A 26802-nucleotide genomic window follows, 5' to 3' on the forward strand; every position below is an offset into this window, starting at 1 on the left:
CTCTCTCTGTGATGCAGGTGAGCGAGGACTGGAAGTACGTGGCGATGGTAATCGACCGTCTCTTCCTCTGGATCTTCGTTTTCGTGTGTGTGTTTGGAACAGTAGGGATGTTCCTGCAGCCGCTCTTTCAGAACTCCTCTAAGGCGGTCATCAACACACCCGGCTGAGCGCTCGGCCGCCCGGCGGGAAAAGAGAACTGTTGGAGACTCCGCGGCCCCAGTGGAGGCTGGAGAACGGACGGAGGGAGGAAGGATGGAGGGCCTTCCCAGGGCTGGGGTCGGGTGGGGGGTTGTGTGGGACTGGGACTGTCTTTTTGTTCGTTTTTTCGCGAGGGATTTGGGACTACGACTGGAATCTGCTAGGTTTATACGAAGACTTTTTGGAATATCTAAACACAAACTATAACCATAGTGCATTTTTTTTTTATTTCATTCTCTGGCTCCTCCTCCTCCTCCTTAAAGGACAAACTGCAGTTAAAAGCCAGTTAAAGGGGAGAAAGGGAGGAAGGACACGTCGCTCTGCCAGCCAAGCCAGCCGTCGCCAAAATCGAGCCAACACTCCCACAAGCTCCGCCCACTGAGCTTTACAACTTCTTTAAGAGATGCATATTAATGCCGCTAATTATTGAGCCAATTAATGAAGGACGACCTTTCTAAAGTCATCTGCGTTGATTTCTCGTAGTCTAGAGGCCCGACACGCTTTTAGTGCATTACAGTATCTTCGTCATCGTCATCATCTTTTCTACGTGATCACGGGAGCTAATGGTCCTTCCTTGAGGGGGCGGGGCTATTTGATGCAGTATGTATTATTCTAATTAACGTAGCCAGAATGTGTTATCAAGTGTAACCACTAATTACAGTGCACAGTGATGAAGAAATCGATGGATGGTGATTAAAATCGTGAGCGTATGGAAGTAGAGGGAAATAAGGGAAAAGCAGTGGGAAGGGGCTGTCCGAGGACTTCAGGCTGTTTGGGGATTGGTCAGTTCAGGTCAATGTGAAAACTGAAGGCAACACAGAGGGACATTTTTTTACTTGTAAAAGCAAAATGCAAAAGCATTTACCTCCACAAAGACAAATCAGATCTGTTACTACTGTGATATGGATGCATTTGGGATTAAAGCAGATTTTGCACTCTCTTGCTTTTGGAGCCCGACCGATATGAGCAGTTCATCAGCGATACTGATGCCAGATTTTTTTTTTTTTATTATTATTTCAAAATTTTTTCCAAATTTTCTCAATTTACACGGCCAATTACCCAGCCCACTCACTAGGACTCCCCCTATTACTAGTGCAGCGCAGCGACTCGGTTCCGGTACATCAGCTCACAGACGCCCTGTGCTGCAGACATCACCCTGGGAGTGATGTGGGAGAGAGCGCCATCTACTGTACCCACCTGTAGGGACCAGGGCCAATTTTGCTCCCTCTGAGCGCCGGCAGCTTGATGGCAAAGCTGCATGAGCGGGGATTCGAACCGGCGACCTCCTGCTCATAGTGGCAGCGTCTGAGACCGCCTGATACCAGCTTTTACATGAAGAATTTCTGATAATTTTATATAAACAGAAACCAGTGGTTTGTAGTTAAATCGTGCTACACTAACTAAGTAACAGAGCTGAAGAAAACCAAAAAGACTTAATATATATAGGCTTATAGTCTGTTCACTCATAGTATACCCTAAATATCATAATATGTATTTTAATTCTGGTTGATACAAAATAATTTCTATATCAATATGACGAATAAAAAGCCCACAACGGATATCTGTACCTATAAAATGTCCTGTAATGAACATCTGTGACAGATGCGTTAATGATGAATATATATATATTAAATTATTTCTCAAGCCGAGAGCAGCCTCCCATCTCTATGAATAGGAAGAGGCCAAAATACTGCAAACTGTCAAAAAAGTCGAATAATGAATATCGGTCGGGCCCTAGTTTCGTGCTTCTGTCATCTTTCTTCATCTCCTTCCTTTACCTCTTCCCTCTTCTTCACTTTTCTTACCTGCTTACCAGATCGAATCATACGCCAAACTCGTCTCGCAGCTGTAACCTGTGTTGCCATGTGTTATGAATGAATGTGAGCGCTTACACACAAACACAGAAAAAAAAAAAACACACACACACACAATGTATTCTTAATGTTTCTGGTCGATCTCATTTGCAGTGTTGGGTAACGATGCACTCCTGCACCATGCTTCTTTGCTTTTTTCATTCCTCCCATCTAAGAGTGTATATAATGCTGCGTTTCTATTGAACTCGGGTGTCAGAATGCATTGTTATCAACTGTTAGCTAGCTAGCTAAATACTAATGCAAACCTTGGACATAAAAAAGTTGGAAATAGTTTGGTTGGCCAAAAAAAATGGCAATACACCTTGCTAATTGGATACTCAGACTAGTTGTGGTTACTCAACTAGTGGATACTCAAACTGCTGCTGATGCTGTAGCATTGATGAGTAGCATCACAGCGCTAACGCTCGGAGGAAAGCGCAGCGATCGGTTCTGATACATCAGCTCACAGATGCAGCCTTGTGCTGATCCACATCACGCTAGGAGTGATGAGAGGAAAGAAAGAGCGCCATCTACTCTACCCACCCAGAGAGAGCAAGGCCAATCGTGCTCTCTCAGGGCTCTGGCGGCTAATGGCAAGCTGCATGACCAGGATTCTAACTAGCGACCTCTCGATCATAGTGGCAGCAGCTCAGGTGTGGCATCGTTCCCAGCTCCAGCATCCGATGTCCGAGGTAAATGGAAACGCAGCATAATTCCTGGCTTTAATCTCCTTTTAAACTTCTTACCCTTTACCTTCTCTCACATCTTAGAGAAATATTATCTTTCATAGTATCTTTATGAGTACCGATACTTCAGCTGCCTGTGGAGTATGGCCAGAATGGTTCTCATCTAATCCGAGCCGCTGTTCCTTGCTTATCCGATTGTGCCACATTGACAGAAGCAGAGCCAAAATGGGATTTGTGTTTTTTTACAACCACAAACTTAAATACAGCTCTGGAAAAAAAGTAAGAGAGCACTTAAAAATGATGAGTTTCTTTGATTTTACCAAATTATAAAACCTCTGGAATATAATCAAGAGGAAGATGGATGATCACAAGCCATCAAACCACCAAACTGAACTGCTTGAATTTTTACACCAGGAGTAAAGCAGCATAAAGTTATCCAAAAGCAGTGTGTAAGACTGGTGGAGGAGAACATGATGCCGAGATGCATGAAATTAAAACTGTGATTAAAAACCACCAGGGTTATTCCACCAAATATTGATTTCTGAACTCTAAAATTTTAAGAATTTTAACTTGTTGAACTTTTCTTTGCATTATTTGAGGTTAAAAGCTTGGTTTCTTTTATTGTTATTTCAGCCATTTCTCATTTTCTGCAAATAAATGCTGTAAATGACAATATATTTATTTGGAATTTGGAAAAAATATTGTCTGTAGTTTATAGAAGAAAACAGCAATGTTCATTTTACTCAAATATATACCTATAAATAGCAAAATCAGAGAAACTGATTCAGAAACTGAAGTGCTCTCTTAATTATTTTGTCCAGAGCTGTATATTTAATTGAGATTTAATTGATAAAGCATCAGAAAGTAGCACATAATTGTGGAATAGTGAGAAAGTGGAATAAAATGTGAGCCCCGTACATAATGCTACATAATGGTTTAGATGGATGAGTTGATGAATTGAATATTGAGTGTATAAAAAGTGCAGTAATTGTTGATATACAGCCCTAACGTTTTGCACTGCACTGTTCTGAGCTTTGATTGAATGTTGCTGTGATTTGGTACACGGCCCATCAACACCTGAGGGATTAGGACACGACCACCACAACTCCCTTAAGTGACTTTCTACCAACGAACACCACTATACCACTCTGCTTAAAATCCCAGGAAAGGACTGAAGATGGAAAACAGAAGAATATCTTGGTTACATCGACTTTTTACTGCATAAAAACCAATCCTCGCCCAGAGACCCAGTATATGGAGACCTATATGTTGCCCAGTAAACCCTGCAGCCCCATGCATATGTTATACACACCCCCCCTTACTCACAGCCTCCCTCTGCCTGACCCCTCACTTCACCTCAATCTCTTCAATAAAGGTTGGAGGTTCGTTACTCTCTTTGTGTGGGATGTGTCTTATTTTGGGATGTCGATCGATTTTAATAATATATAAAATATATATATTATTAATTATTAATAAAATATTCACCCCTACAGATATTTTTAGCTATTGCTTTTTATCATATTTACATTTATTAGATTAACAAACAAAGTTTTTAAATAATATAATATTAGGAAAAAAATAATATGTGAAAAACAAGCATTGATAATTGTCAAAGAGTTTTTCACATATCTGTGGACATAGCTATTATCCTTTAAGACAGGGGCCGGCAATTAAGTTTAGATAGATATTTTCCATGCCATTACATGGCGGGCCACAAAAAAATGAAAAATAAATTCTGTTTTGGAAAATCAGAAGAAAAGGTGTAATGGGATGGAATTCAACAGACTAGTAGCTCTTCAGCCCAGAGGGTTGTTGAACCCAATTGCAGAACAGTTGATCTCAAAGCAGGTAAACCCAAGAAGAAAGGAATAAATAAATAAACACAAAAATAAACCCGCTTCTCACACGGGATTGAACCTGTGTCTTCAGGGTCACGCTCCAATCAACTACTGCTGCTCCGGCTAGTGAATTGGGACGCGGCCGGGGGAAAAAAACGCCCTTATAAAGAGATAGGGAGGATTTATTTTTTATTTTTTCATTATCGTTCATTATAGTTAAGTTAGTTAGTTAGTTTCCTAAACTAATATTTCAATAGATGGTTCTTTGGAGAACCATTTTTGGAAATTAGAAGTGATTCAATTTACCTACTACAGGGAAACACCTGGTTTTAGAGCACAATAATTGATTGTGGTGACGGACAGTTCTGGTGGAAACAGGAGAGTTGAGGTGCACATTGAATTCTGCGTGATTTGATCAGCCGTGGTTTTATGTTTTTTTGGATACAATCCGGGTTAGCACCCGAACATCCCTTTCAGACAGCTTCCTCTTACAGCGTCCACAGTTAATCCTGTTGGATGTGGTTGGTCCTTCTTGGTGGTATGCTGACATTACCCTGGATACCGTGGCTCTTGATGCATCACAAAGACTTGCTGTCTTGGTCACAGATGCTCCAGCAAGACGTGCACCAACAATTTGAGTAAAACTGTGCTCTTACCCTGCTAATTGAAACTTCACACTCTGCTCTTACTGCTGCAATGTGCAATTAATGAAGATTGGCCACCAGGCTGCTCCAATTAACCTAAAATCCCACACTAAAATGACAGGTGTTTCAGTTTCATTGTCCAACCCCTGTATATACCACATACAAAAATGCAGTTTTACTCTTATTGAGCTTGAGGACAAAAGAAATGAAGGACGACACTTGTGTCTTTAAAACTTGAGCTTTATTATAACGCAGAAGAATGGACTCAAAATGATCAAAACGCCAAAAAAAAAAGGTTTTTAAAAAACGAATGAAAGAAAAGACAGGGACAATATTCACATATTCAACAATGACCGTCATTGAACTGGATCTCACTCCCTTACTCTTCATTTCTCACTCAAGAATTCACTTCAGGAGACACCCATGGACACCCACCACCAGGGGACGAGCGTGTTGTGGTGTTACTCTGCACCGGTAGGTGGGTAAGGATCGTACGCATGAAGGTCCCCCTCCCTCTCTCCAAATCATTCCTTGTCCCCCACCCTCCATCATTCTGTGGTCATGTGTTGGCTTGAGTTCAGAGAAACAAGATGGCGCCTAGTCTTTCTTGGGGGTCTTCTTGGTTTCGTCTTGGTGGTACTCCAGGAAGAAGTCGTTGCAGGCCACGGTGAGCGCCCCCACCAGGATGATGAACTCTGTGAAGTCCACCTCGCCGTCGTTGTTGGAATCCAGGTCACCCATGACCTTGTCCACGGCATCCTTGTCCTGGGCGTTCTGTTAAGGGAGAGAGGATGTTAGCACTTCAATGCATCTGGAATGCATCAATGCATTATTGTTTTTTTTGGGTCTCAATCCACAGCAAACATTGGTTGTTGACTTCCAGTTGACCAGATATAACAAAATCTGTTCTTTAATCAAAAATCTGTAACTTGTACCTCAGTTTAGCCATTCCCACCCACTGGATATGCATCATTTGGAGGCAGGAAGGTTAGCATTGCATGTTGTATTTGTCCAAATGTGCTCAACATGCTTGGAGGAGAACATTAACTTCCAATCCCTATTTTGTTGGCTATACCAAACAATGTGTGCACTGGCCAGCATTATTTTAATTAAACCATTGGGGAGAGATAGGGCAGTCCTGGACCATTCTCTCCATGAATAGATATTGGTGCCATTGGGAATACAATGGGACTCAAGATCCAAACAACTGTGCCAACAAAGTTGGTGATATACATGGCTAAGAGCCATGACTTGTTCTATAGTCTTAAAGACCAAAGACCTTGTCTAAAGATGTCAAGATGTCAAGAGGTAATGAGAATGTCAGTGGCAATTTAATTCCAGATTCAAGGATAATGTCTTAAGGCCACTAGAAGAGTCTTGACTTGTTCTATAGTCTTAAAGACAAAAGAACTTGATTTAAAGAAACCAAGAAGTGGCAGTTAAATTCCGCTAGAGAGCATTGACTTGACATTCTATAGTCTTAAAGACCTTTAAGTGAGCATATGAGTGTGTTTGGTCATTTTAAAGAATATACTGTAGGTTAGTACTGGCGCCCAATGCGTTTGCCTTGGCGATCAAAGGGCAATATTACAGGTGGATCATTGACCCTTGGCTCTTGTTTCTTTAGCTACAAGACAATGCCAGCCTGATTCGGCTAGCATTGAACCAATTGACGGGGAAGGGATGGCCCATCCTACTCTTCCAGTGAAAAGGAGGCTTCTTGGATTCCTGGCCATGAATAGCTGTGGCGTCATCAAAGTTTGAATGTTTGCGTCAGAAATTGGACCAAAGCTTATGGCTAATGGATCACTTGAGAACCATGGCTCCAACAGACCTTAAGATACTCTTAAATTTGTGGGTGCCCAAAGTACTTGTTTAGGGGCCAAAAAAAAAATTTGTATACAAATAAATGAGGTAAATTCAGATGTAGGACATTCGCATGGGATGTGCTCTTACCCCCAGGTAGTTCCCCAGCTCCTGTGTCAGCATCTCTTTCAGTTCGGCTCTGCTGAGCGTGTACTTGTCGCCTTCGTTGCCGGAATATTTGTGGAAGGTCTGGATCATCAGCTGCATGGCGTTCTCCAGGGTGGAGGCGTTCTCAGAGTTGAAGGCGGACATTCTGTGGGAGGGACAGCGTTGAGACGTTGGGAGGGAGAGGTTGGTTTGCATGCAATAAAGCTGGGCCTTGCTGGGGTTGTATTTATGGGACCTATTAAATAATGCAAAAGGCCTAAAAGAGGCTTATTTCAGGACAACCTAAAAACAGTCGTGGAATAAAAAGGAAGGTAAAGAGAAAGAGAGAGAGAGAGAGAGAGAAACGACACAATGCAGAGACACACAGGGAGGCGGGAGTAGCGCTGGCACAACTTTAACTAGAGTAGGGAAATGTGAGCCGCCTGATAAGAGTGAAATCCGAAACCGAGAAAAACACACGCTGGATACCGGAGAGTCGGAAACGAAGCTCAGCTTAACCCTCGCCGCATCGGAGTCAGATAAGAACCTATACCCACACACAGCCAGGAACTGAGTTGTGATCCCAGTCTTTGAGCTGTTAAGAAGATTGGATTCTGGCAGACATTCACGGAAGGACACACATACACTGGATACACTGGATCGGTGCTTTTACAGCAGAGGAGCTACATCAGCAGAGCTGCAGGACACATCCGGGCCAGGTATGCGGAAGCCAGATTAGCGGCTTTGTAGCAGTTATGTAACTGTCTAAACTGAGATATTTAATGTATTTAATGTCCCTCTCAACTCTCGACTTTCAACATTTTGTGCTTTAAAAGAAATACTACACAGTCAGCTTCTCTGAAGAAGGCTCTTTAGAAACGATGACAATGTAAAGATGCCTAAATAAGATGCTTAAAATTGTTCTTTTTCTATGGTTTACATGGTTAAATAATACAAATACCAAATACCATAACAATCCTCTACTGTTCTTCTCTTGCTTTAAGTGTAGTGTAATACTATCCTAGAAAACTATCCAAATTAACCCTTTCAGACCCTTTCCATCCATTACAATGGACATTTTTTTCAAAGGTTGTATTGCACGTAAAGCTAATTGAGACCTGTTTTTAATCAGAATAGGTTAAGACATTTATAAGCCAATGAAACAATAGTTTGGCCCTGCCTACTTTAAAGAAACTTGAAGTTTCTTTAAGTAATCAAATCCTGCAAATGTTTCATCATAGAAAAGATCCATTTAACCAACTTTAACTCACCGTTTTTGAGCAGTAATGGTTTAAAAACATATTTACTCAAATTGCGTAGATGCTATGTCTTATCTAGGAACCCTTTGGATGTTCTTTCCTTCTCTTGGAAAGCTATCTACCTTTCTGTACAAATACTAGTTCTGTTCCAACATCAACAATATAATGTAAAACAAGATTAAGAATTAGTACTGAGCTTAGGTTTAAACGTGTGCTTAGTGCTTAAAAAACATTGCATTATTTCTACCATTCCTGACTCTAAAACTTCACAGCTTACATTTAGTTTCATAGAAATACAGCGATGAACATCTACACTCCCAAAAATGAAGGATCCTAAATAGTTATTGACTTGAATTGTAAGTTATGGCAACTCATTGGTTTAGATCTTCTGCTTCATATCCCAAGGTTCTTCCAAGATCCAACTGGGATCCATCTTTGGATCAAACTACTCTAAATACATAAAGAACCATAACCATTTTTGTTAAGGTGTGCTTTAAAGCTTTGTATCCAAGTTGTCCACGTCAAGGAACCTTCATTTTTAGGAGCGTCCCAACCACATGGACCATCCATCCATCCCTCCCTCTGTCCATCCCTCTATCCAAACATCAACTCTTGCCATCCTTACCTGAGAGTTGGAGGAGTGCTGTCTTCACTTTCTTCAGAAAACAAGAGCGAGGAACACAAGCTGCTTTGAAGACGTCGAGATGGACGGCGTGTTTTATACCGCTCTTTCTCCTCCCCTTCCCTCCTCCTCCTCTCCCTCATCTATCCATCCTTCTATTACCTCTGCCCACCTGTTGCAATCCTCCATTCCCCTCCCCCCTTCCCCCTCCCTCCTCCCTCCCTTCTCGTGCTTCTTCTTCTTCCCAAGTTATACTTCTCCAAGGGTCTGAAGCTGCATTATTAAATCATTACTTGGCAACATGGTTGTTGTGTATTTTTCATACAGGTTCTCTTGATGGTTTTCCATCACTTTGGTGGAGTTTGATGTAACAGAGCTAAACATTTCTGAATAAAAACCCCAACCTCCCTGCCGCCGAGGTAAACAGATGGCGCTAAGGTGTAGTTATATGTTCCTGGGCTTGTCACATTAAAGTTTTAGGATGGTGGTAGTTCAGCACCCTGATCTAAATGATTAATTCGCTGTAATCGATGTCTTAGTCACAGACATCTCTGCGTTCCACCGAGGGCAGAAACTGGGCCAAACGCAGTGTCTAATTAAGATATATGTACAACCACCAGTGCATTAATAAATAAATAAAAAGAACCATTTGTAGTAGGAATTAAATTAAAGAGGTAATCGACGTCAAGATGAGAATAGCAGACGGTTCTACAATGGTTCGACAATGTAGACTTTTATAGCAGTGGATAACTGTTACTAAACATGTAGGGTAACTGTTAAATAGTGGCTTTTCAACAATGATATGATTTGCCACGTAAAGAAGCTTGTTTGCTAACGATGGGGTAGTGATGTTGGATGAGGCCCATAGCCATTGTGCTAATTCTGTGGTAGTGATGTGGGACAAGACTGATAATGATAGAAGACAAGGGAGGTATAGTGTGATAACACTGTGGTAGTGATGTGGGATGAGGCCCAAAGTCATTGTACTAATGTCATAGCAGTGATAGGGACAAGGCCCATAGCCATAGCTAGTGGTGTGGTAGTGAAATGGGATGAGGCTTATAGCCATTGTGCTAATGCCGTGGTAAGGATGTGGGACATGGCTTAAATCCATTTTGCTAATGCTGAGGGATGAGGCTTATAGTGATAGAAGACAAGGGAGGTAGCTAGTCTGCTAACACTGTAATAGTGATGTGGGATGAGGCCCATTGCCATTTTGCTAAAGCTGTGGAGTTGGTGTGGGATAGTAATTGAAGAAAAGGGAGGTAGATAGTGTACTAACACTGTGGTAGTGATGTGGGTGAGGTCCATAGCCATTGTACTAATGCCAAGATAGTGATATGGTATGAATCTGATAGTGATAGAAGACAAGAGAGGTAGCTAGTGTGCTATCAAGGAAGTATTGATATGGGACGAGGCTCATAGCCATTGTGCTAAAGCCATGGTGGTGATGTGGGATAAGGCTTATAGTGATAGAAGACAAGGGAGGTAGCTAGTGAGCTAACACTGTAGTAGTGATGCGGGATGAGGCCCATAGCCATTGTGCTAACACTGTGGTAGTGATGTGGGACGAGGCTGATAGTGATAGAAGATATGGGAGGTAGCTAGTGGGCTAACACTGTTGTAGTGATGTGGGACGAGGCCCAAAGTCATTGTACTAATGTCGTGGTGATGTGGGACGAGGCTGACAATGATAGAAGACAAGTGAAGTAGCTAGTGTGCTAACACTGTGGTAGTGATGTGGGACAAGGCCCATAGCCACTGTGCTAATGCCATATTAGTGATATGGGACGAGACCCACAGCCATTGTGCTAAACAATGAAATTTGTAATTGACAAATTTAATTAATCGATATTGTTGATTATATCGACTAATCGTTGTTAGATTTTAGCAATCGTAGTGTTAAATCAATGATACTTACAGTGTTGATTTAACAATAAGAAAATAGAAAAATAAAAACAAAACCATAGCCTGTGTACGAGGGTCACATCTTAGCAGCCTTAGCGACTATTTAGTAGCCAAGCTTTGAACGATGTCCTTTGAAGGATGTCCCAAAAGACCTGAGAAATAGCTTTCTAAGCAAGATTGCACTACATTGGATCTGCTAGATAGCTTTGTTTTTTGTTTTATTCATTTTTTTCCCAGAGTGAATTTTATTGAGTGAAATCTGAAAAAATTACGTTCGGAATATCAAAAAAATGACATTTCTACAGAGCTGTAGAGTTTGTCATCCACTCAAGCACTCCTTAGGATATTGCCATAAGTCACAAAGATCCACCAGGTATCATCTATGGACCTGCTTGCCTTAATTATTGTCAACATGCCAATTTGTCACGATGAGTCCGCCCGCCATCAGGCGAACACTGAATTTTTGAGTTCATAAAGAATAGGGGTCAAATTCGACGCTGCTCTTTTGGAGATACTGTTACAAACCACGCAAACGCCATATGGCACAAACACAGTGGTTACCAACACCTCAACACCAAATATATTACTCCCTGCACGTGTGTGTGTGTATGTAAGTGTGTGTGTGGGAGGGGGGGTATTTGGCGATGACCCCAAGTTGGAAAGAAGTGCTGATGTCACACCGATCTTGTTGCACAGGTGACAAGCCATCATTTATTGAATGGCGTCCAAACACACCTGCTGGCCGAGGTTTTGGGATGGTCCCTGCTGAGTTACACAAACACACACACACTCACACACACATTTACACACACACATACACACACACAAACAGTAGCAGCATCACAAAAGGGAGCCAAGACATACGCGCGATTGAAATCGAACTGCATTATTTGTGCGCACAGGAAGCAACAGTAGATTTATGGCTTAGTTAAGTCCAGGTAGTGTTTAGTTAAAGTGTAGCTTTAACCCCGTGTAGCTGATCATGTTCTGTATGTCTGTGGAGATTAGGTTGCAGCGACTGAAGCTTTGGATGGATGGATGGCCTAATGGAACACAATAGCAGCGCCCTTGTAGAGTTTCCTTATGCTAATGTACAAAAGACACGCCGCTGCTATATTTACCCAGCAAACATGACTATTTCATGACCATTCATTTAGAAACACTCATTTATAGACTCGGGAAGAACAGTACAGTGAGTTTGTAAAACCTCATTAAGGCTTCATAAAGCGATGCTTGGTTTGCAGTGTGAACTCTATACCGTCTCCAAACACAGGGTTAGAGTTTCAGAGGGTCACTCTGTCTCTGGATTTTACACTAAGGTCATACATACTACAAGCGTGGTCAACACCAACACCACCCTTGTGAAAAGGAAGTGTACTTCAGAGCATTTAAAGTATATGTAAATTAGGTAAAGAATACTAAAAGTACATTTTCGATTTAATATACTTTATGAAGATGCACATTAAATATACTTTTTCTGTATTTCCATAAAATGTATTTTTAAGTAATATGCTGTATTGTATTGATAGAAATATAATGTATTGATAGAAATATAGATATTTATATATGTATTTTGTTTATTTGTGATGAACTATAGTTTCACAAATGTTCTCACTTTAAGGTGGGCTTTGATTCATATAGCTCTGGAAATAAATGAAGAGAGCACTTCAGTTTCTGAATCAGTTTCTCTGATTTTGCTATTTATAGGTTTATGTTTGAGTAAAATGAACATTGTTGTTTTATTCTATAAACTACAGACAACTTTTCTCCCAAATTACAAATAAAATATTCTCATTTAGAGCATTTATTTACGGAAAATGAGAAATGCTGAAATAACAAAAAATGATGCAGAGACAACACGTTCATATATTCAAAAAGTTTTAAAAGTTCAGAAATCAATATTTGGTGGAATAATAATTTGGTTTTGGTTTTAATCACAGTTTTTTTTTTCATGCATCTTGGCATCATGTTCTCCTCCACCAGTCTTACACACTGCTTTTGGATAACTTTATATTTATGGTGCAAAAATTCAAGCAGTTCAGTTTGGTGGTTTGATGGTTTGTGGTCATCCATCTTCCTCTTGATTATATTCCAGAGGTTTTCAATTTGGTAAAATTAAAGAAACTCATCATTTTTAAGTGGGATCCTATTTCTTCCAGAGCTGTATTAGCAAATGTGTCCCACCCAAAGTCAAACCAGCTCCTACACCTATGCTAATAAGCGAAAAGCGAAGAGTGCACCAACATACGAGTCATTATTCATTTTATTGCTGTGTAAAATGTAAAGTACAAAAAGACATTCAGAGACATAAAAATCAACATCAGAGGTGCGTTGCATTCAGGAGATGAATACTGTGCATATACTATAGTTGAATTTGATTGTCATGATTTGGTCTAAAGCACATAATCTGATATTTTAATAACATTTAGTGTTTTTTTCCTGGCACGTTTACAGAGTTTGATCCAGTTTAATAAGAATTGATTTAGTCAATAATGGTGGTTCCCAATCCTGTCCCTGAAGAGCTGGACGTGATATTGTGATCACTGGTCCATTCCCAACACCTAAACAAATAAAATAATCCAGCACATTATTATTAAATTAACTGCTATCTCAATATTTTGAGATAATAAGTCATTATTTTGAGATACTATCTCAATATTTTGGGATACTAAGTCATTATTTTAAGATACTATCTCAATATTTTGAGATACTAGGTCATTATTTTGAGATACTATCTCAATATTTTGAGATACTAAGTCATTATTTTAAGATACTATCTCAATAGTTTGAGATACCAGGTCATTATTTTGAGAAACTAAGGACTTAGTTTCTCAAAATAATGAGAAAGTATCTCAAAAAAAAGATAGTATCTCAAAATAATGACTTAGTTTCTCAAAATAATGACTTAATATGTCAAAATATTGAGATAGAAGTTCACTTAATAATAATTTTAAAAATGTGCTGCATTATTTTATTTTTTAGGTGGTGGGAATGGGCTTCCATAGGGTCAGGATTGGTTTCCACTGGGCTAAAACAGCTCTGTAACAGATTTCTTTGGCATGAGCACCATTATTTCCAGGCAAACAGGAAGTCTAAACAGGGGTGGGCAATATGAGCATGTTGTAAAATTGAGATGCATAAAGAAAAGTGCCCAAAATTAGATGAAGCAGCTGCTAAATACAGTAATAAATGCTATTCTACTAAAAATCAGCCAGTTCTGCAGTTATTATCCAGTTTTAAAGCATAGTTCTAGATCTGTCAGTCATGCTAAACTTGATAATAATGAATGAAGAGTCAACACTGATCACTGATTCGCTGATTTGTAGCGTTTTATTAGCTTCCATTCATTATTAGCAACGTTAGCATGACTGAACGCAGATATATATATATATATACGCAGATATACCTGCGATACACTGAGATAAGCACACTGTGCACAATGTGATTTAGTGCAATACCAATACCACACATCACCCACCCCTAGTTTTAATGGCCAGTTTTTTTTTTTGGTGGAATGTTGGAGAAAAACTATATTTTTATTTGAGCACACGTCTGTCTCTCAGTTGGCTGCGCTGTTCTGGGTGCCGGTTTTCCTCTCGCTCCACGCGTTCGCCACGTAACCCACCAGGTTCAGGTATTCCTGGAAGCTGACCTTCCCGTCCTGATTGTCATCCAGGCCACGCATCATATCCTTCACTGCTGATGAGCTGTCTGTGTCCTGAGATAACACGGAGAGTCATGAATTACTCTTAATTCTACTATCATCATTTTTAAAGTTAAAAAACTGTCAAGGGAATATAAGAAACAACTATCAAATTTTTGCAAAAAATTACAGCCATTGAAAACCCAGAAATCAGTGTCTTCGAAAGTTAGACTATTATATAAGACCAATTGGTACTTTTTTGGCAGTGTGGGCAGTGTGCCAACTCCTGCTGGAAAATGAAATCCTCATCTCCATAAAAGCTGTCAGTAGCAGAGGGAAGCTGTAAGATATGAAGTGCTGTAAGATTTTGTGGGAAAACAAAACTGCACTGACTTTAGACTTGATAATAAAACACAGTGGATCAACACCAGCAGATGACAGACATGACTCTCCAAACCATCACTGATTGGTGGAAACTTCACACTAGACCTCAAGCAGTTTGGACTGTGTGTCTCTCCACTCTTCCTTCAGACTCAAACTGATCAGTGATGGTTTGGAGAGACATGTCTGTCATCTGCTGGTGTTGATCCACTGTGTTGGTCCATCCTCTTCCACTTCTCCATGATGACATTACAGAGGTGTTGGATGTTAGACACCTTGAGCTCCTCCACTTTATTACTAAAGGATGCCCCACAGGTGCTCAATTGGGTTTAGGTCTGAAGACATACTTGGTCAGTCCATCACATTTGTCTTCAGCTTCCTCTGCAAAGCAGGCGTGTTTGGAGTCCTTATTATGTTGGAAAACTGCCATGATGCTACCGCCACCATGCTTAACTGCAAGTAAATGACGGTTTTCTTGCTTCTCTTTACCAGGGCACTGCTATACATGCTGGACACCATTTGAAGCAAACAGGTTTATCTTGGATTCAAACCACAGGACACGGTTCCATGTTTATATTTCTTTTAAGCCCACCTCTAGATACACTGTTACACTGAACATGTGAACTCAACTTCTTTGGTGCACCTTGTGGAGGTCTGTTCTGAGTGGAACCTGTCCTGGAAAACTGCTGTATGAACCTGGCCCCCATGCTGTATCTCAGTTTAAGGGTGTTAGCAATCTTTTTATAGCCTAGGTCATATTTGTTGAGAGCAACAATTCTGTTTCTCACATCCTGAGAGAGTTCTTTGCCATGGGGTGCCATGTTGAATAGCCAGTGGGCAGTATGAGAGAACTGAACCCGAAAACATCAGCAAATAAATGTTTAGGCATGCAAAATGTTTTAAATGATATACATTTTACAATATACATTTTGGTATGTTTATTTCATATATGCTTAAAATACGAATGAATCTATCTGAGAGCTGAGTTTGTCTCCTGTGGTAAGAGTCATCCTTACAGACATGATGTTTCCCAGCTGACTCTGGACCAGTTTTTGGAAATTCTTTGCTCCGAGGTTCTCCTTCCCGCGTGCCGAGCTCAGGAACTGCTGGACCACTGTCTTAATAGCCGACTCCATCTCTGATCCTGAACAGAGAAAACAAGAGGAGTTAAATATAATATATAAACACAGCCTCTATATAATACTGTCAGACCTTGAAGTACAAAGTCTTTTTTTTGCAAATGTTTTTAAAAAGCGTAAATTACTTGTACTACAAATATTATTATTTATTAACATTTATTTGCTTTCCAACCATCTCTTTTTTTCACCTAAAATACTGTAGGGACGCACAGTAAAAACCAACAAATCTGAGACAACGATCATAGATTTTCAGATACAGATGTGAAGTAGTTTATTGTGAATGTCTACTGTGGACCTCTACCTCACTCTACCTCCCTCTGCCTTGTTCTACCTCTTTCTAACTCCCCTATCTCACTTTATGTCCCTCTGTCTCACTCTATTTTATTCTGCCTTTCACTACTTCACTGACACATTTTACTTTCCTCTACCTCATTCTACCTCCATCATTGTCCCTCTGCCTTACTCTACTTTCATGTGCCTTACTGTACCTCCCTATGCCTTGCTCTTCCTCCCACTGCCTCAATCAACCTCACTTCCTCCCATTGCCTTACTCTTCTTTGCTCTGCCTACTTCTACCTTACTGTACCTCACTCTACCTCCCTCTGCATCACACTACCTTACAGTGCCTTACTGTATCTACCTATGTCTTGATTTACATCCCGCTGCCTTGCTCTACCTTTCTCTGCCTTAATCTACCTCACTCTACTTTCCTCTGTTACGTTCTACTTTACTCTGCCTCCCTCTACCTTACTGTACCTCCTTTTACCTTACTGTACCTCGCTCTGCCTCAATCTGACTCATTCTATTTTTCTGTCTCATTCTACCATTCTCCCTCTACCTCCCTTACCTCACTTTACATCCCTCTGTCTCACTCTACCTCAATCTACCTCCCTCTACCTCTGACTCTTTCTACTTTCCTCTACCTCTGCCTCACTCTACCTCCAGTCTATGTAATGTTATGTTATGTTAAGACAGTCTGCAGTGTGAGGAGCTCTCAGTCGGTGCTGCTAATGTTATTTTTGTTGTTATTTACAGGGTTTTGCAGCTCTCATGTGCACTAAATTTGTGTTTATCACGAAAACTCGTATTGTGATAACGATAAAAAAAAAAAAAAAAACTACTGATCTGCTGAGCAAAGATCCCCCCCCCCAAAAAAAGCTCTACACAAGTGCAGCAAATCTGAGAAGGTCAGAGCGGTGCTTCAGTTCAGATTGGGGCTCTTGGGTTCCCATCAGGCCTGAGATCTGAGCAGCAGAACCCTGGATGTGGTGAGAGAGGGGTCAGCGCGGGCCTGCCGAGGCTGAGGAGCGGTTCAGAAGTGGGGCAGCAGCAGGAAGGGTTGAACTCTGGAAAGCGGGTGACCGGAAGAGAGCGCTGATGTTAGAATAGCTAAGCAGCGTGAAGGAGGCGGAGAAACGCTCAGAGCCGGAGAGTCTGAACTCAAACATAATGGAACTTCTGATCTCTGAACGACACTCGATCCGCTCAGGCTACCAGCAGGCCTCGGATCAGCTTACCGGAGGGGATTGCCTGCTGCCTGTCTGCTGCTCACTATACACATCTACTGCTGACAACACACACACACACACACACACACTCTCTCACACACACACACACACACACAAAACAAACAACCCCACTAAGGATTGTTTTTATACATCAGGATATGATGTGTATTGCATACAGTCCATTATATGCAAGTATCAGCATGTAATAAAATGTATTGTAATAATGTAATAAAATAGAATTTATTGGCCAAAACAGAAACATCATTTTTTGCACCTTTTCAAACATGTTTTTACCATTAAATATATTAAAAAGCCTAAATCTATTCTTTATTGTTGTTGTTCTTTTTTTTTAAGAAGATGCAATTACAAAATTACTATTTAAAACTATTATTTTTATAACTAGTCTTTTGGTAAACAAACAGCTTCTCTCTATCTATCCATTCATCCATCCATCCATCTGTCTATTTGTCTGATTGTCTGTCTGTCTTTATCTAATTTCTGCTTTTTTCAAACACTTTTCACCATTAAATACGTTAAATAGACTAAATATATTCTTGTCTTGCTTTTTGTTGAAGATAAAGAAATTACAAAACTATGATTTAAAACTATTTATTTAACCACAGTGTTATTCTAATCATGTAGTTACTTCAGTAGGGTTACTCAAGGCACATCTGAGTGGAATTTACACAAATAAAAGTAGCCAGGCTTTAGGTAACTAAACAAATGCTAAGGCTAAGTTAGCTCAGCTAATGTTACTATCCTAGCCCTGCACAGCTTCTATCTATCTATCTATCTATCTATCTATCTATCTATCTATCTATCTATCTATCTATCTATCTATCTATCTATCTATCTATCTGTCTGTCTATCTATGTATCTATCTATGTTCTGCTGTGTCTTGCAATTTAAAAAAAATACAATTACAATACTAATATTAAAAACTATAAAAACAGCGTTCTTCATGCTTCCCTCTGCTGACAACTTTCATGGAGATGCGGATTTCATTTTCCAGCAGGAAAATGCTGGCACACTGCCCACAGTGCCAACAAAAGTACCAATTGGTCTTATATAATATTCTAATTTTCTGAGATACTGATTTTTGTGTTTTCATTGGCTGTAAGCTTCATAATCATCAACAATACAAGAAAAAAAACGCTTAAAATACATCTTAAAAATGTTTAATACATCTATATAATATATGAGTTTCACATTTTGAACGGAATTACTGAAATAAAATAACTTTTCAATGATATGCAAAATTTTTGAGCATGAAACCATCAGCTGTTCTTTATATTGTATCATAAATGTATAATAAATGGACCAATTGCATGGTAAAATGGCATTACATTGGCCTTTGTTTCCTTGTGTATTAACAAATCTTTAAAATTAGAATGAAATATATATCATCAGTATATTTTAATGCCATATTTACGCTGGTTGGTTTTGTGTATTATTTCGTTAAGGATCTGTATCCTAAAGCTGAACCCGCTGCATTATGTATGCGTGTGATGATCTGAGTATATTGCAGTCAGTAGTGCTGTGTGTGCTGTTCTGCTAATCTCTCACTCCCCACAGATTAGCCTGGTAAATGTCACTGGAAGGAAATCCAAATTACATCATCAATTATTTGGTAGTCTCAAATATTTGATGGCTGCTATAAAAGAATATGAAATTCAGCACCCTTTACCCTTTTCACATGGGTGTGTAGTGTGTGTGTGTGTGTGTGGGGGTGAGTGTTCTTCGAAGTTGTTCTTAGAAGATGCTGCTGTTAATTTGCCTAATTTAACGTATTGCACAGAAACAGTAAATGTGATGTGTGCAAAAATAATGGCACATTAAATATTTTCTTTTATTTACTGTTTTTTAATTGATAATTCATTCTTATATTTACATTTAAATATCCTTTGTAAAAACTTAACACGTCTTAAGAAGAACAAGTGCGATTAATCGCAGTTAATCACAGAATATTGTCACGATTAATCATATTAAATTTTGTTATATATAACCGATTGACAGCACTAATAATATCCTGGAAAAAATTAAGAGGCCCTTTTAGTTTCTGAATCAGTTTCTCTGATTTTGCTATTTATAGGTTTATGTTTAAGTAAAATGAACATTGTTGTTTTATTCTATAAACTACAGACAACATTTCTCCCAAATTACAAATAGAAATATTTTAGTCATTTAGAGCATTTATTTGCAGAAAATGAGAAATGGCTGAAATAACAGAATAAATATGCAGAAAAGCATTTATACTTCAAATAATGCAAAGAAAACAAGTTCATATTCATAAAGTTTTAAGAGTTCAGAAATAATCAATATTTGGTGGAATAACCCCTGGTTTTGGTTTTTAATCACAGTTTTTTTCATGCATCTTGGCATCATGTTCTCCTCCTCCACCAGTCTTACACACTGCTTTTGGATAACTTCATGCCACATGTTCAGCTTGGTTTGATGGCTTGTGATGATGCATCTTCCTCTTGATTATCTGTCCTATATATTTATATATAGGATTGATATGCATCCCATCTCTAAATTAGTGTAATCACATATGCATATGATATTATATTATATTATAGTCAGACGAGTTTGAGGTAAATATCCCATCTGACAGACGTCACACCTGAACACAAACACTGTGCAGTTTACACTAACACACCACACCACTGACCACGCTCCTGCCAATTACTGCAGCACCCGCCTATTAACCTAATTACAGAGAGACAGAGAGTGAGACAGAGAGAGAGAGAGAGACCCGTCTCAGGCTCTAATGATCAACCTAATCACTGACCCTGACCACACACTGGAACATGACCCGTTATTTTAAAATATACACTCTCTCTCTCTCTCTCTATATATATATATATATTTCTGGTAATTTCCGTTATGATGTCATGGTTCTCATCTGCTTCTCGCTGCTCGGTGTCGCCTTCAAATGAGCTGCAGATAATTAGTACAGGAAAAGGAAGGAGAGACGGGGTGGGATCATTACGCTGATTGATTATGGTAACTGGTGATTAGTGGCAGGGTACCGGGGACCCAAACAAACCATCATGTAATGAGGCTCTCTGAAACCCAGCCCCTCACTGGAATACAGCTCCTTATCTCTAATCAGTGACCAGTTCAAACAGGTCTGCTAACATTGTAAATGGAAGAAGAAGAAGATGAGGAGAATACGCACTTAAAGTGAGTCCAAAATAAACTAAGCTAAAATGACATAGTGTGAACCTGGCATTAGAAACGGTCGAATCTGTCTGATATTGTAAATCACAAAACAGCTAAACCGAGCAACATATGCAACATGGTTTGTAAAGGAGACCTAAAATATATATATATATATATATATATATATATACAGAATATAACGGGGGGGGCGCGGGGGGGTTTGGGGCAGAAAGTGGTCAGACTCTCCATAAACAGCTCTGGTAATGCAGGGGGTGCGTTTTGGACCTGTGGTTCTCTCTCTCTCTCTTTCTCTGTAATTCCATTGGCTGTATGAATTCGCTGCTCCTGACTCCCAGTCGCCGACTGGGTCAGATATCTAGCATGCCAATGTGCGAGCACTCGAAAAACTGGTAGAAAATCGTGTAGTGTGAACCTCGCATTAGAAACAGTCCAACTGCAACTGTGGCAGCATAGTTTGTGAAGGAGAGCTGGTAATCAGCAGTAACACTCAGGTTCTGGGAGATTGAGATTGAGTCGATGGTTATGTTGGTGAAGTTGTGGTGAATGTTGAATGTTAAATAGATGTGAACCTCTATAGTGAACAGATCCAGAACTCTGACTCAGAGCTTTCTCCTGGTTTTGACAGTGTATGCTGTGTATGCAGTGTACGTTAGTATGGGTGACGCTGAGCGGGACGAATCTGAGAGATGTGAAATCTGGTCATTTATCCCAGATGTATTCACAGGCCATCTAGTGTTCCTCTCTTATTTCAGGGCTCCTATTCCTGCTCTGATATTTCTGCAGACCTGCTCATTAACCTGATTAAGAGCTTCTGAGTCGATAAATGAAATGAACTGAGCGATACGTCAATGGAAGGACTTTAAACACTGTTACAGTGAACCAACACGCCAGTGACTGGCAGCTATTGACGTCTGTTTATTGAGCGTCTGTCAGCTTCTTATTTCCAGATTAGAGGAGGCTACTTAAATAACAGCCCAGGAAACACAGGCCTATTACTTTCATGCTTGTTACATATTACTGTTTTAGCCCTGTTACTGTATTACAACTGACCTTGGGTTCTTTATAGAGGAATAAAATGAAGACATTGACTATTTGCACACGGGTACAAGTTGTATTTGCAACAAAGGGAGGCTAATTTAACACTTTAATTTAAAACATAGCATTAATAATACAAAGATTAATGACTGAGAACATCTTATTCATATATATAAAATAAATATAACATACACTAAAAAAAATATGCGTAAAATTTACTTTATATATAATATATTATAATTCCTGAAATTCTAATATTTTCGTTTCAATAAATGGATGGCATGTAATACATTCAAAAATATTTAAATTTCAGGAATTATAATATATTATGTATCATAAATTATTTGAGTAATATTGTATAAATTAAGTAATTATAATGAGGTAATATTGTATGCAGAAATTAAGTAAAGTTTACTAAATTAAAGGATTGACTAAAGTTTAGTTTTTTACTCTAACCGAGTTGAAGTTACTTAAATGCACCTGAAATTAAATTTACTTAAAAAAGGCCAATGCAGAAAGTTGCAAAACTTTTTTAAAGTAAATTTTATGCATCATTTTTTTCAGTGGGTGCAAACAGCTTGTATCTAAAATTAAATGGTATTATGAGGTCACACAAAGTACTGTACACTGTGCTGCCAAAAGCAATCTGACAAATTAGCTTTTTTAAATTGTTCTATTGTGTAAAATAAAGGATGGATTGTGCAATACCTGAAGGAGCCCCACCCCGGAGGAGTCGGCAGTACCTGTTCCTCCAGGTTAATCTCTCAGAGACTTACTTAAGCTCAGATCTGTGTGAACGCCTACAGGCCTTAACATGCGCTGGAGCAGAGCTCGCTTCTTACAGTCAAACTCTCACTCTAAACGTTTAAAAATGCTTATATTTTCATATTAAACTATAATAAAAATCTGAAGACACAAAATACAGATGCAACTAAACAATATTTAACATTACATACAGCTCTGGAAAAAAAAATTAAGAGAGCGCTTCAGTTTCTGAATCAGTTTCTCTGATTTTGTTATTTATAGGTTTATATTTGAGTAAAATGAACATTGTTGTTTTATTCTATAAACTACAGACAACATTTCTCCCAAATTCCAAATAAAATATTGTAATTTAGAGCATTTATTTGCAGAAAATGAGAAATGGCTGACCTTTCAGACCTTAAATAATGTGTATATTATTATTTTCATATTAATGTTCATATTCATAAAGTTTTAAGAGTCTGTTTTGTAAAATTATGTGTAATGAAATGTAATGGGATGGAGTGCTGCTACAGACTAGTAGCTCTCCAGCCCAGAGGGTTGTTGAACCCAATTGCAGAACAGTTGATCTCAAAGCAGTTAAACCCAAGAAGAAAAGAATAAATAAATAAATAAATAAATAAATAAAGGGTTGTGGTGCAATATACTACCGCTGCCCCAGCTAGTGAATTGAGACACGGCTGGGAAAAAACGCCCTTATAAGGAGATAAAGGAGGAAAAACAAGAATAGGTGGAAACTAAAGTCACGCCGAGCGCAACAGAGAGAAACAGGGGAGGGACATAAACAAAAGCTCACAAGAGAAGCATTTTATTTATTTATTTTTCCATTATTGTTCATTATAGTTCAAACAAGCTCAAAGGTCAGATGTTTCATGCCTATTGCCGACCCCTAATCAATTCTATACTCTGATATAAAGATGTTTTAGTACAGTCTCAGAGTTCTACTTTCTTTATTACTTGCTTTACTTTGATCTACTGGACAAACACACACTTCTCTTGTTTGCTTTACATGACGAATCCGTTCCATGGCCACACACACACACACACATTCCTATCGCTTTGCGTGTGCCTGAACTGTCATCACTTTTACACACTTGTGCTACGTCTCTCTGTTCCCCTGGGATGGGCGGATCCGCTCTGAAATATCTGTGTTTTTGATCGTACTGTTTAAACTGTTCTGTTTTAGTGTTTTAGTGGGATTTACTTGCACACGGAGGGAATGTAATTAGGGTGATTCTCAGTGACCCCACTGAATAATGGAATCTTCTAACTGGTGCAACACCGTGTCACCGGTGTTACAGATACAGCATGTGACACCAGGTACTCCTTCCACTGACCCTTTAACCTGAAAACAACTTCAACTGAGTGGAAGTTCAGTAGATATATCAAAAACTAAACACTTTGCAACAAAAATTTAATGAATAAAATATTCTAAATCTATCATTTTGATTACTTACACATGTTGTGTGTTAAAAATACATTAACTCAAACTTATACATTAAAACAAAAATTTTTACTGTAATTTTAAAGATCTCTTTCCGATAAAATCCACTCTTTTTGTTGTTTACGAAATACAGTAGGTCTCTGAGTTGTTTATGATGCTGCACATGAAACTCTTCCTCAACCTGTATTCTCTGCAGCAGCTAGTAAAAGAAAATATTCAGAAAAACGAGTTGATCAGGAAAAGCACCGTGTCTACATCAACCCGTGAATTAGTATTCATGGCCCCGCCCACCTCGGCTCGGGATGTGATTTCCCACAGCTGTGTGGTAGGCCTACGTTTTTAAGGCAATTTTTATCAAAGTTACCAATCTCACTGTTTACACTGATTGTAAAAAAGTTGCACAAGTTAGAATGTTATAATCACATATCTCTGCTGCAGTGCTGTTAGCCAATCAGAGGCGATATGTTTGCATGTATGAATATTCAGGAGCTAGAGCCAAAACCTGTCTTCCTTCAGAGACCAGTAATTCAGTGAAACAAAGCAGAGCTAAATAGAAACACCTGAGCACTTTTTTTCACAATATGGCATTCACTTATACTAGCGACCACAGCAAGATATTTTAAAATGAATTTAAAAAAACGATGGAATGAGATCTTTAATGTTAAATTCACAGGTCATGTTAGATGGTCAGGTTAGAACATATGATAGTTTTGGATCTAACTAACTAACTATAAATTCTGCTGCAGAATCATGTGGAGAAGTGTGTGCTTTGTGAAGGAATCTGTGGAAAATCAAAAACACATGTAGGTCTAATTTGAGTAGGAGTGCTAGCCTAAAACTCATGCAAAAAGCCTGTAAGACTCTTGCTTTAAAAGTGCAAGAAACTGAGCATTTTGCTTTAGAATTAAAGTTAAGATTATTCAATTATAGCCAAATACTAGGGAGCCTAATTACTGCATAGCTAACATACCAGGTATTATATTATAACATACTGGTACTATATACTGTACGGAAAGGAACTACTTTTTCCTCCGCCATGTGTTCATCCGCACCTCATACAGGGAGTTGCCAGGTTGGTGTTTTTTCCGCCAAATTGGGCTTGTTTTAAAATCTATTCGAGGGTGATCATTTAGGGGGTCACTTTTAAAAATTACTGCGTCCACCAAAAAACAAAATAAAGTCACAATAAACCCCCCCCAAAAATCACAATGTAAGCAGAAATCACCAGGCGATGAAAAAGAAATGTTAAAGAGGAGAGAAGAGAGTTCAGGAGGGGTTTAAAAGTAAAAGTCAGTTATATTTTTTTATTTAGCTAATTATGTTGCTATTAAATATTCTTGAGTGGAATATGAAACTGTTATAAAATAAAACACTGACAAGACACTAATGTTACAGTATTATTAATGACTTTAAGATAAATAGTAATATTTTTAGACAATAAATCTCTTATAAACAAAATACTAAGTCGTTCACTGTTAAAAGTTGTTTTGACATTTGCTTCGAAGACAAGAAAGATATATAAATATATTTTTGGGCTAGTTTAAGCTTCTGAAGGGCGGGTTTTAGACTGACTTTGGGCTGGATATGTTTGTTGGACCTGGCAACCCTGGCTCGCTATAATTATGGAATTATCCGCTTTTACTGTTGAAGAAAACGGATTAAAAACCTGAAATCAGGGGGATTCTCCCCTCCATCAACACTATGGAAGCTTTCAACTTATTTTAGGAGCATGACAAGCCCGGCAAAACCCCCTGAGAGGCAGAAGAGAGAGAAAAATAAGCTTTTAAATAAGTAAACAGCTGGTTTCTGGTGTCTCCTTCAAGTGTGTGTGAGGGGGACGACGGCTTGGGTTACTGACATGGAGTAACATGATAAGCTAAGGCTAATAACATTACAGCCGCTCGTAAAGCGATTAAATATTGAAGAAGACAGGGGTAGGAGGGCTAAAGGTTAAGTCAAAAACTCGTTTTAGTTCGTTTGAAGCATTTTAGCCTGGTTGAAGTTGGAATTTTTCGTTCCACCTTAAATAGCGCATTAAACTGCGGCGCGCTTAAGGTGGACTGGAAAATTTCTAACTCACAACCTGGCTCAACCCCAAACTCTTAACCAAACAGAGACGTTAGAAGTTAGAAAACGACTTAAATCGTTACTTACTGTTGAGTTCGTGATAAAAAAAGACACTTCTGACGATTTTTCCTCCTTTTTTCCTGCTTCTTCTTCCACACAACGCCCAACCACGTCTTCTCCAAACTTTTTTTCTTGTTGTTGCTGGTTTTCTGTTAAATCACTGGGCGTGTGCTGGAGGATGGTGAGCAGGGGTGGAGGAACAGAACTGGGCAAGTTCAGTTCAGAGCAAAGGGTGGGCACTACTTAACTTACTCACTCCATCATCTGTGGATCATGCAGTGAGGTGTCAAATTGCATATAACTGATGAAAAATCCAGAAGAAGTGACGTTTAAATGAGTTTACTCATAGCTCAAGCCTTTAGAGTTAAGCTGGAGGCCTAAATTCCAGGCCCGAGCTTTCTCCCAGTGTATGTATGGGGCAAGTGGGAGCTTGTAAGCTGAGTGCAGGTAATACAAAAGCCCTTCGTTCACAGCCATGAAATCATCAGCTTAGAACCACACCTTGTGTTTCATCAAATTGTTTCTCAATGGTGGAGTTTACAACCACAGATTCACACAGTTATTTTAAGGAGGAGGATCCTGGAACAGTTTAGGATTAGGGCTAATAACAGCAAAG

The 26802-nt window shown here is 39.2% G+C and overlaps 3 protein-coding genes across 3 annotated transcripts in view; 1 reads left to right on the top strand and 2 right to left on the bottom strand.

Annotated features, from left to right (window-relative positions):
* chrnb2 (cholinergic receptor, nicotinic, beta 2) overlaps window positions 1-4128 on the top strand; it is a 40685-nt gene extending 36557 nt beyond the window's left edge. The window contains exon 6 of the mRNA XM_022674199.2: window positions 18-4128. Within this exon, the coding sequence (XP_022529920.1) occupies window positions 18-167 (150 nt within the window). The 3' untranslated portion in view covers window positions 168-4128. The remainder of the gene's footprint in view (window positions 1-17) is intronic.
* Window positions 4129-5438: 1310 nt separating this feature from the next.
* On the bottom strand, window positions 5439-9234 carry s100t (S100 calcium binding protein T). Its single transcript, XM_007255922.4, has 3 exons — window positions 9057-9234; window positions 7176-7338; window positions 5439-5993 (listed from the first exon to the last, which is right to left on the bottom strand). The coding sequence occupies exons 1-3, from the start codon at window positions 9194-9196 to the stop codon at window positions 5817-5819; spliced, it is 480 nt and encodes a 159-aa protein (XP_007255984.2). The 5' UTR covers window positions 9197-9234; the 3' UTR covers window positions 5439-5816.
* A 3972-nt stretch (window positions 9235-13206) lies between these two features.
* On the bottom strand, window positions 13207-26505 carry si:ch211-105c13.3 (uncharacterized protein LOC325758 homolog). Its single transcript, XM_022674200.2, has 3 exons — window positions 26214-26505; window positions 16002-16129; window positions 13207-14679 (listed from the first exon to the last, which is right to left on the bottom strand). Exons 2-3 carry the CDS (start codon window positions 16119-16121, stop codon window positions 14521-14523), a joined length of 279 nt encoding a protein of 92 aa, XP_022529921.1. The 5' UTR covers window positions 16122-16129; window positions 26214-26505; the 3' UTR covers window positions 13207-14520.
* Between the last annotated feature and the right edge of the window lie 297 nt (window positions 26506-26802).

The sequence above is a fragment of the Astyanax mexicanus genome, chromosome 6 (genome assembly GCF_023375975.1).
Source record: "Astyanax mexicanus isolate ESR-SI-001 chromosome 6, AstMex3_surface, whole genome shotgun sequence".
Lineage (NCBI taxonomy): Eukaryota > Metazoa > Chordata > Actinopteri > Characiformes > Acestrorhamphidae > Astyanax > Astyanax mexicanus.